Source organism: Macrosteles quadrilineatus, unplaced genomic scaffold, assembly GCF_028750875.1.
Source record: "Macrosteles quadrilineatus isolate MER2022 unplaced genomic scaffold, UCM_ALF_1.0 Scaffold_3__2_contigs__length_128488019, whole genome shotgun sequence".
NCBI lineage: Eukaryota > Metazoa > Arthropoda > Insecta > Hemiptera > Cicadellidae > Macrosteles > Macrosteles quadrilineatus.
In genome coordinates, this window is record NW_026542596.1 from 80,088,806 (window position 1) to 80,100,358 (window position 11,553).

The following is an 11,553-nucleotide window of genomic DNA, read 5'->3' on the forward strand; positions in this document are numbered from 1 at the left end:
AATGTTTTACTGGGTTCTATAAGTTCTTCGAAGTTTGTGTTCTTGGCTATGATACACAATAGTATTAATCCAATTTAGGTTCAAATGTAGTATAGTGGTTTAAAATTTCCTAAGATTGTCTTTAACCTTTTGTTCAAAATTATGTGGAATCTAATATGTGATTGGAATTCTAGAGATGTAGCGAAATAAACAACTCAAATGTGCTCTAAATTGATAATGTAGTTTGTGAAATATAATTAATGCAGCAACTTTATCTTGTTTTTGTGGTGTTTCCTGACCAATTATTTGACAAATAAATAGGTTAAAATACCTTGCGGTACAAGTTCCGCTTTGATATGCATTTTAGCTACCAAGCCATCACCAGATCATCACATAAGAACTTATCTTGCCTTCAGAGGTGTATCAAAAGTTCAAGATAAGATAAGTTCGAGGAAAGATAAGTTCTTACACAACGAAATGCATATAATCCGTTAATGACTAAACTTGGACGACATGGTGACAACAGGCAATTTAACCTTTTCATTTGTAATGTAGCAGCTTGTATTCATTTGTAGAATATTTAACAAAGTTGAAAAAACTATGAATACACGTTACGACTAGCCATTTGGTAAATTAATTCCCACACATAATTTAAAGAAAGGTTTCTTTAATATTTGTGAACAAGGTGCAGTAATGTTGAAAAGGGATTTTCGCAAGACAGTAACAGAAAGTAATTGGCAGCATTAGCTGGCAACAAAAGTATCGCGTTCATCACAATTTCTTTCTACACACTCGTGGAGTTAAGACTGATGGTCACAAAAACCTGATTGTTGATAAAGTAAAAGGAAAACCAATCTACTGTGGATACTTTCAATAATAAATTTGGTACCTAATAAATTAGTTGCCAATTAGTTGAGGATTCTTTTAATATTTTTGCGTGTATTATTTTAAGCATTGCATATGTAACATTAAGACAAGCCAGTGAGGCATATTGAAATGTAGGCCTACTCATAATGCACATTTACTGTAACGCAAGATATAGGTTGACATTCCAAATAAATGATTGTTCAAAGAAGATTGATCATCAAGTGAAGCATACAAAAACTGATACTTCATCTTCATACTCGACCTCGCTTTGAATCTTGGCGTTCCATCATTCCTAAGTGTAAGACGTAAGAGTGTTTTTGTTGTAAAAGAATTTCTTGTCTTATAGTACTCAGGCTTGAGTATTTACTCATATTAAAGTGAAAATGGGAAACTGAAAAAATGTCCATGACATTTTACATGCCATGAAAAAACAAACCAGAAAATATATTACATACAATTGTTTGGCCACAGATTTGTGAAGTGACGCAAGCTGATACCGCAATAGAGAGATTAATTAAGGTCAAAGAATGTAAAGCAACATAATTAACAAATGACAAATCATGACCAGTTTTATGAAACATCGTCATTTTTTGTAAAAAAATAAAGAGAATTTTCATTTATCAGTCAAGTTTTAATCAAACTTTATGGTTCTGCAAATAAGGTTCACAATACATCGGCTAAAATCATCTTGCTTTAACACTAAATAGCAAAGAGATCGAAGCTTTGAATCGAAGCCGGATCTTTATCACAGTACATTACAAGAATTCATGTTTTACAAAGGGAAGTACACCCTTTACAGATTAAAAATCGGCAGAGCTCTCTTCTTATCAGACTTATCGCAATGGTTAAGATATTGAAATATATCCACCCTTGCCAAATAGCAAGTATTCGTGTTTCCTAACTTGTACAACTTTTCACATCCTTTTGATATTAAATTTATATCTCAACTATAAACCTTTTTTATCAGCAAATACCAAGATTTTCCAGTGATTGTTTTGTTTTCCTCTTTATCTGGTCAGATAATAATTATAGAAAATAATTGCTATTGTTAGACCTATTCATTTTTTTACAGTTTTGTTATTTCCGCTTAAGATATTATTATGAGTGTATTTGTTAGTTGATAATCACTTGGAAAAATATTATTTATAATTTACCTTATGGAAGATTATAAGCAGGTCCTCCAACTTGCCGTGCAGGTCTCCACACACAGTTATTTGTTTGGAGATGGCGGTAGAGGCTACATTCAGGTTGGGCAGTTTCTTGAGAGCTGCTGTTGCTTGTTTCAGTATTGTCGCTACGTATTTGGCGTGCAGTCTGTGAGTCTGAAACATTAGAACTTAATCCGTAGTGGAAGTGCGCAATAACATTTAGAAGTTGTAAGTTATAAGAATTGTAAATAACATTAGCGAAGAATATGACGTTGTGGCCACACTTTCTTATTTTGTACAAATGCTATTATTTGAAATTAAATTAATGAATTGTGCTTTGTTTAACAAAATAAACGATTTCCAGCATACTATATAAAATAAAGAACCTAACTATACAGTTACGAAATTTCAAGTTGGCCTAGCATTTACAATGGTCTTTTGGCCGTCTGTTGGTTGGCATACAATCCAAATCCCAAAGTACCCATTAACGTTTAAAAACTTTAAGTCACACCCCCATAAATCACATTCTTCAAATGTTCGTCATGACGAGAAACCTTGCGCAAAACTATCCATTATTTCATAAATTGCCCTTAAGGCATACATGCCAAAATTATTTTGTGTGAGGTCATTTGAGCTACGTCGAGGCTGAGACTTAATTATGTTTAATTTTGACAAAACGTACATATAAAGGAACATAAAATATATTTAGACGAATGCTTCTTTAAGATTTGGTTTGAGTTGTATTAAATACAAAATTTGGTGTAACTATTGTTTATTTTTAAGGGATGTATGACAAAATGATACAGCGCCCACCTTATTGGTTTAGACGTTTTTAAACCAAATGTTTGTAATAGACGAATGAAAAATCAAACTTTTTTTGTAAATTATTTGAAACGATTCTTGATTTTTATGTATCTAAACTGTTCTTATGAAAATGGTTAAGTAATATATTAACTAATAACTTGTTTCCTAATACTGTTGTACGCTTCAAGAACCTTACTTACCTTTCTCACATACTAAGAATAAATGCAATTAAATATAAAAACACATCCAAATATGTTAAGAATAGTAACTCTAACATGAAAAAGTACAATAAAAATGAGGAAAAGTCAAGTAACGTGAATTCTAGAGAGACTGAAATAATTACAAACAAAATATTATTATTGAGGTTGTCGTGAAAAACTTTTTAAAGTGAATATTGTTATGTAATAAAAGTGTAATATAATATGAAAGTGCAAGGTATGAAGAAGTACGAAATGTTATGAACGCAGCTGGAAAGATTCTTTCTCACCCAAGCAGCAATATGACACAACGTGACATAACGTGGGGAACAAGTCACTCGTTTGGAAAATATCTAACTTACAAACTCCGGATGTATTTGAGGAGAACACATACAGCAGCACCGTTTCCACAGGGGGTCCTGGGGGTTATGAATGATTTGAACATGTTAAAAATGACAGGTTATGTTATAACAGGTAAGAAACAAGGGGTTCAGCTTGGCATCTATAATATCTGAATTGATTATGAGTGAGGAATGGATTAGGTAAGTTGTGGATACAATGTGTGTGTGTGACTTTTGTAAATAAAAATCCAATATTTTTATAAGCATTATAGAAGATGAAACTGTACTGCCAAAGAAGTAAACAAAAGGATATTTTATCTTACACATCAGAGGAAAAAGTCTTTTTCGTTGACGCACACCACCAACATTTATAAACAATCAGATAAATAATCTAGTATTATTTGAAGTTAGTAAGCCAAGCTTGACTGATTGTAATTCGTAATACAGTATGTGGATTGATTACCAATAATTTAACCAAGCTGGACCTAGAAAATCACCTATCAAAAAGTATTATAGTGAAAATAATACATTTGTTTCACATACAAACTGTTTTCCGCTTCACTGAAGCTTCACTGATAGAATTGACAAGGGTTAGCAAATCTGATGTTTTACAATGTAATAAACTTGGACGTAAACGTTTCATTGACGTTAGGAGATATGGATTTAAAATTTAGATACAATCCGCTGTTTTGATACCACACTTCAATCAAACGTTGTTACTACTGAAGTATAGAAGTGTAGTATAGATATGGGTTGATATAGTATATATAGTATAGTATAGTTAGATATAGTAGATATAGTATAGTTTTTGGGGTTGCCTATTCATTGTTACTATTTTAACATGATTAGATCAAACATAATATGAGTTATCTCTGCTAAATAGGTTACATAGTTAAAAGTGTACAAAATCAGAGAAATTTACGGATATGAAACGGTGTACTCTGCACTCAGTAAATACACTGAATTTTTAAACAGTACTAAAGAGCTGACTAAGTACATTTACAAAAAAAACAAAACCTGAAAGTGTAATGTACTCAAAATAAATGAAATTACCTTTTTCTTGCGGAAGGACTCTATAAGGTTGTCAAGGTCCTGTCGACTCAGAGGGTTTCCTAGATGGATCCCTTTGTAGTTGGACTCGACGAACTGGTTAGGAGAACTGCCACCGTCACTTGGAGATTCGTCCTCAAACTTGGTCTCTACTGTTGTGTCTGTGAACAGTTGGCATTATAGCTGTTTATGTTTACTTTGCTATGCAATTCAGCTATGTGTGTAGACTCCATGAACTGGTTAGGAGAACTGCCACCGTCACTAGGAGATTCGTCCTCAAACTTGGTCTCTACTGTTGTGTCTGTGAACAGTTGGCATTATAGCTGTTTATGTTTACTTTGCTATGCAATTCAGCTATGTGTGTAGACTCCATGAACTGGTTAGGAGAACTGCCACCGTCACTAGGAGATTCGTCCTCAAACTTGGTCTCTACTGTTGTGTCTGTGAACAGTTGGCATTATAGCTGTTTATGTTTACTTTGCTATGCAATCCAGCTATGAGTGTAGTTAGACTCCATGAACTGGTTAGGAGAACTGCCACCGTCACTAGGAGATTCGTCCTCAAACTTGGTCTCTACTGTTGTGTCTGTGAACAGTTGGCATTATAGCTGTTTATGTGTACTTTGCTATGCAATTCAGCTATGTGTGTAGACTCCATGAACTGGTTAGGAGAACTGCCACCGTCACTAGGAGAGTCGTCCTCAAACTTGGTCTCTACTGTTGTGTCTGTGAACAGTTGGCATTATAGCTGTTTATGTTTACTTTGCTATGCAATTCAGCTATGTGTGTAGACTCCATGAACTGGTTAGGAGAACTGCCACCGTCACTAGGAGATTCGTCCTCAAACTTGGTCTCTACTGTTGTGTCTGTGAACAGTTGGCATTATAGTCTGTTTAAGTTTACTTTACTAAGCAATCCAGCCTTATGTGTTATTGGTTTGGTAGCTGAGTAAAGGCCTTGCGGCTTTAATATAATGAAGATACAAGATGGCAAATTGCACGCATATTGAGTTTATTTACAGTAAAATTTATTCATTTTCAAATATACATTAAACGTAATTTAATGTAGAGTTTTACATTCCTTAAATGATAAATATCGTGCAATGCTTAGGTTTGAAGTATAAAAAAAAACTTTAGTACTTACCTCATTAACCTAATATTTCAGTATCATATATATTGAGGCACAATACAATTAAATTTAAAAATATTTCTAAGACGGTAACACTTTTACCCTCTCTTGTAAAACTATTCATGTACAAACAAAGCATTCAATTTTACAAAACATTATACTTTGCTTTAAGAATTGCGTAACCTTAAAAGCATAAGGTAAAAATGATGTAAATTAACAAAGTCTGCTGGTACTAGTGTTGGGGAGAGGTAGAATTAATGACTCCACCGACTCAAACACGAAGTTCTCTTTCATGTTTCGTTTTAAGTTTTGTTCTTGACAAACAATAAAATTGTTCGTCACCGTTTTCGTGGTAAATTATGTAAAACTTAGTTTGCAGATAAATGAATTTTTCTGTTACATTTTTTCACAGTTGAATGTTAGAAGTTACGTTTATTGCATGGATCAAGAAAAAGATATGCAGATAAACGTAAAAAAGTATTTAGATTTGCATTTTATTCGTTAATTTTGCTCCATAAATCCATAAATTTAAATACAATCAATTAATAATTAATTTAAATCAAAAACACAATGTTTAATTATCGCAACGAAATAGCTAATTGCAGATTGATTAAGCACATTGTCTACCTGGCATATGATAAATTAAACATTGATTGGACAGATCTCTATCTCATTTAATCTTACAAACTAGGTTAAACGTACTGAACACTTATAATAAAACCGCTAATTTTCATACTTTTGTAAACATTAGATTATAAACTTTAGGATAACTGCAAAGAAGATGCAGAGTTTAACCTTTAAAGCCATTTTTCTGCCATTTAGACGAAGAAACGGGTGTTAATGATCAACATTTTAGCCCACGACAGATGCTAAGCCTTTGTAAAATATAGCGACGTCAAAACCTCCCTTTGCACCCCCCCCCCCCCCCACTAAGACAGCCCCCATCTTTCAGAGATACTTAGATACCAATCCCTTTAACATTCCCCTACTCTTGAAGTTCTTTGTCGTGTCTCTATATTCAAAGGCTGGGGCAGTGTTACCCATTATTTATTTATCCTGAATAAAGAATAAGTACACTGACCTAAAAGGTCGGATGTGTGAAGGTTTTATAAACATAATGAAATCAAATACTTTGTGTGTAATGGAGGATATTAATATTTAGATATTTGTGTCGCCAATGTTGAAAACCACAATGTTTTTCGTATTCTATTCCCCTTAGTTTCAATTCTTGATTGGAATGTAAAAAAACGGTTTTTGGAAATCAATCATTTCCGAAAATAATTTAAACAAACATTTAGGTATATTTTACAAATGCAAAAATTAAAGAAGGCATTTTCATTGTGTAACCCAATCGATTTTTCCTGGAAGAAATAGTACGGTTATTTTAATTTCTGAATCTGGTCAGCAATCGACAAACGCCAAAAGTTTGTTCATTTTTCTCTGCTGTTATTAAAGCTATAGTTGGATCACGACTTGGCAAAGAATCTGTACTTGTATGTTGTTGAGATTAAGGTAATAAGTATGACCAATATTAATTTTCATGACGTTAGTAAACTAAAAGTGGCTGTTTCAATCCTATAAACGTTTTATTCGTTCTCTTGATACTGGGCCAAATCTCTCTAAAACATAAAATTTTTATAAAAACATACATTTATTCGAAACAAACTACCTTGACCTATGTGAAAGTCTAAACAATCTAGCTTGTGATACAAAACCAGCTTTTTATACACTTTGTATAAAGTGAAATTCATGAGTGTGACACCAGGCCTACTACTTATGAGCGACGCCTACAACCCTCTCATATCCAACGTTACATCTCACCCTTGAATAGATTACATCACTATTGTTCTCATCTCAGTGTTATAGTGGCTGACCTTATCTGTTAACAGTGCCTAGATAAGATGTAAAATGTATATTGTATAGGTAACATAATAATGTTTACGTTGGATTTAATTTTCACTAGGTGTGTCGTAGACAAGTGTTTGACAGCATATAAATGTTCAAATTATACATGCAAACTTACATAAAAAGCAATTATGGTTCAAGCAAACATAGGCTACATTTCTATATTTATTTAAAGTCTGACTATTGAGTATTACGCTTTTCATGTTACTTTTGAAATGTATAAAAGAACATTAATTTTATTGCTCCAACCTCGAGATTTATTGAAACCAAATAAGGAAAGTTATTAATTTGGATGTTTTACTCCTGCAACGAGTATTTGTGTAGCTTTAAGCTACTACCTCAAAATAGTGTTCATAGTATTCTTCACTTACAGCAGTATATAAGCACATCAATGTTGACAATCTAACTTAATATTTTCCAATAGTTAAAAACAATTACAACGTATACTTAGAAAATGATGATAACATTTTCTCGTCATAAACTGAACTCACCTGTAGAGGACGACTTTGACGTGGTATCACTAGTTATAGGTTTGTGTGACGACGGCGTCGTGGGGATGTGCGTCAGCAGCGCGTTGAAGAAATTGTACAGCTGAAAAATGCAGTTTTAAAATAATACGAGTTATAACTTTAACATTTTAATCATTTAAAGTCAAATGGATAAATGCATCTTTCATGTTTTCCCTACAATCTATGTTGTATGTCAATAAGTGTAGGTAAGCAATAATAAATCTAGTTACCATCCATCAGATTTGAGTATAAAGAGAAATATTATCTTATTAAGCTTGTGAAATGAAAATGGACGTATCGGAACCCATCGACAAAGTAAGCCAATTATAATTGATGATTGTTGAAGGATACATTGACATATGGAGCAAGTCATAGAAAGAAATTAAGTTAACGTAAACTTAAGCATATTTGTTTCATATCAGTTATCGAGTACCTAAACCAAAAGAAAAACTAACATAATGACATTAAAACCTTATGCGAGGGACTCATTCAATGATGTTCAATTTAAAATAAAAAGTTGCTAAATCTCTCTATGTAGATGGTTTACTTCAGTACAAACATTCAGTTGGGTGTAGCACAAACCATTTTAAAATGATGGGTCAAGCTCAAACATTGCAAAAGCAATCATTGAGAAAAATCAAAAATCATACCTTAGGAACCTAGTAACAATAAAGGTCGAAGGGTCCAAGGCACCTAAACATGTGGTGTCCTAACTTAAGCGTAATGTGTATCTTATGAAGTATTTCTCCGTAAGTGATGACATGTAATTATAATGTAAATAATAAATAATGTAAATAATAATAATAATTATAATATAAATGATAATGTAATTATTAAGTTAAAATTGTTTATAGTTAATAATATCATACAATACTATAAATAAATAAATAATCAGCATCAATATTATAAATATGATGTAAATATTTTTTATTATCATAAACAATATTAGTTAGTTAAGTTTATAGACAAATTGACGGATAGTTTGCAACATTAATTTCAAGTTGTTAAACCAAAATATAAATTTCAAACAGACTTTTTGAACCCATCATTATTATGGTCTTTGAGGAATAGCCCCTATTTTTATTGGGCACACAAACCCATCTACTATCCTATCCTATACTCTAATACGAGCAATGTTTGCTTGTATGTATGCTTGCAAACAAGATCTCGAAAACGGCTCCGACGATTTTCTTCAAATGTTGTAAATAGTTTATTTCTGACCTAAAAACGAGTTTACTGCAGTTAGAACTGCCAACAAAAATCTAATTACGTAGAAAAATGAAACTAAAAATCACATTTTTTAACATTAGTCTTATGGGTTGCTAGGTAACCATGTTGGCTGAATTAAATAACAAGGAAAAAGTAAACAAAAGACTTGAAGTTGTAGCATGTGCTCATAATAAGCCAACTACCCACAGGAGGAAAGGAAAAACATCACTTGTTAATATTTAGCAAAGATTATACTGAAGATTACTCGATACATTATTGTAGTCAAGGGTAGCAGTGCGAAGGCTGGAATCTGTTTATGAAGAATAGATTAAGGTATCTGCAATCCTAAAATGCTATGGGAAGGGAAGGAAACAGGTCCGCGACGTAGGAAGTGGTGAAGGAAGTAGTAAAGGAAATCATAAAATAATATGGGAATGGAGGGAAACAGGTCCGTGACGTAGGAAGTGATGAAGGAAGTAGTAAAGGCGAGCAGTCCGGAGTGTGGGGACTGTTTATGACGATAAGATTAGCGTATCTGCAATCCTAAAATGCTATGGGAAGGGAGGGAAACAGGTCCGCGACGTAGGAAGTGGTGAAGGAAGTAGTCAAGGCGAGTAGTCCGGAGTGTGGGAACTGTTTATGTTGATTAGATTAAGGTATCTGCAATCCTAAAATGCTATGGGAAGGAAGGAAAACAGGTCCGCGACGTAAGAAGTGGTGAAGGAAGTAGTCAAAGCGAGCTGTCCGGAGTGTGGGAACTGTTTATGTTGATTAGATTAAGGTATCTGCAATCCTAAAATGCTATGGGAAGGAAGGAAAACAGGTCCGCGACGTAAGAAGTGGTGAAGGAAGTAGTCAAAGCGAGCTGCCCGGAGTGTGGGAACTGTTAATGACGATTAAATAAGGGTATGAGCAATCCTGAAATGCTATGGGAAGGAAAACAGGCCCGCAACGTAGGAAGTGGTGAAGGAAGTAGTCAAAGCGAGCTGCCCGGAGTGTGGGAACTGTTTATGACGATTAGATAAGGGTATGGGCAATCCTGAAATGCTATGGGAAGGGAGGGAAACAGGTCAGTGACGTAGGAAGTGGTGAAGGAAGTAGTTAAGGCGAGCTGTCTGGAGCGTGGGTACTGTTTATGATGATTAGATTAAGGTATTTGCAATCCTAAAATGCTATGGGAAGGGAGGAAAACAGGTCCACGACGTAGGAAGTGGTGAAGGAAGTAGTCAAGGCGAGCTGTCCGGAGTGTGGGAACTGTTTATGACGATTAGAAAAGGGTATGGGCAATCCTAAAATGCTATGGGAAGGGAGGGAAACAGGTCTGCGACGTAGGAAGTGGTGAAGGAAGTAGACAAGGCGAGCTGTCCGGAGTGTGGGAACTGTTTATGACGATTAGATAAGGGTATGGGCAATCCTGAAATGCTATGGGAAGAGAGGGAAACAGGTCAGTGACATAGGAAGTGGTGAAGGAAGTAGTTAAGGCGAGCTGTCTGGAGCGTGGGAACTGTTTATGATGATTAAATTAAGGTATTTGCAATCCTAAAATGCTATGGGAAGGGAGGAAAACAGGTCCACGACGTAGGAAGTGGTGAAGGAAGTAGTCAAGGCGAGCTGTTCGGAGTGTGGGAACTGTTTATGACGATTAGATTAAGGTATTTGCAATCCTAAAATGATATGGGAAGGGAGGGAAACAGGTCCGCGACGTAGGAAGTTGTGAAGGAAGTAGTCAAGGCGAGTAGTCCGGAGCGTGGGAACTGTTAATAACGATTAGATTAAGGTATCTGCAATCTTTAAATGCAATGGGAAGGGAGGGAAACAGGTTTGCGACGTAGGAAGTGGTGAAGGAAGTAGTAAAGGCAAGTAGTACGGAGCGTGGGATCTGTTTATGACGATTAGATTAAGGTGTCTGCAATTCTGAAATGCTATGGGAAGGGAGGAAAACAGGTCCGCTACGTTGGAAGTGGCGAAGGAAGTAGTCAAGACGAGCTGTCCGGAGTGTGGGATCTGTTAATAACGATTAGATTAAGGTATCTACAATCCTAAAGTGCTATGGGAATGCAGGGAAACAGGTCCATAACGTAGGAAATGGTGTAGGTCGTAGTAAAGGCGAACCGTTTGGAGTTTGGGAAAGGATTTATGTATCTCCAATACTAAGACTGCTTTCAGAGTGTACTAATGATTTTCCCCGAGCAAAGCTCGGTCCCCAGGTACTTCATCACTTATATGTGAAATACTATTTCAAAGTAGGGATATTCCCTTAAATAGTTTCACTAAATCAAAACAAAGCAATGTAAGTATAAAACATAGCTTGTATAACTAAATTATAAAATATAATAAAACAAGAACAACAATAAAACTTGAACAATAGCGTACTGTCAGAATAGCTCTGAGTTTAATTGATTACGACAAAACATTGT

The 11,553-nt window shown here is 34.6% G+C and overlaps 1 protein-coding gene across 2 annotated transcripts in view; it reads right to left on the minus strand.

The window, feature by feature from the left end:
* The window catches only part of LOC128989747 (serine/threonine-protein phosphatase rdgC-like), a 79,571-nt gene that overhangs the window by 12,703 nt on the left and 55,315 nt on the right, over nucleotides 1-11,553 (minus strand). The window contains exons 5-8 of one of the 2 annotated variants that reach the window (XM_054411780.1): nucleotides 7,910-8,009; nucleotides 4,390-4,547; nucleotides 3,358-3,414; nucleotides 2,001-2,168 (exon numbers count right to left, since the gene is read on the minus strand). In XM_054411780.1, the coding sequence (XP_054267755.1) occupies nucleotides 2,001-2,168; nucleotides 3,358-3,414; nucleotides 4,390-4,547; nucleotides 7,910-8,009 (483 nt within the window). The remainder of the gene's footprint in view (nucleotides 1-2,000; nucleotides 2,169-3,357; nucleotides 3,415-4,389; nucleotides 4,548-7,909; nucleotides 8,010-11,553) is intronic. The other variant, XM_054411781.1, reaches the window with a different exon arrangement.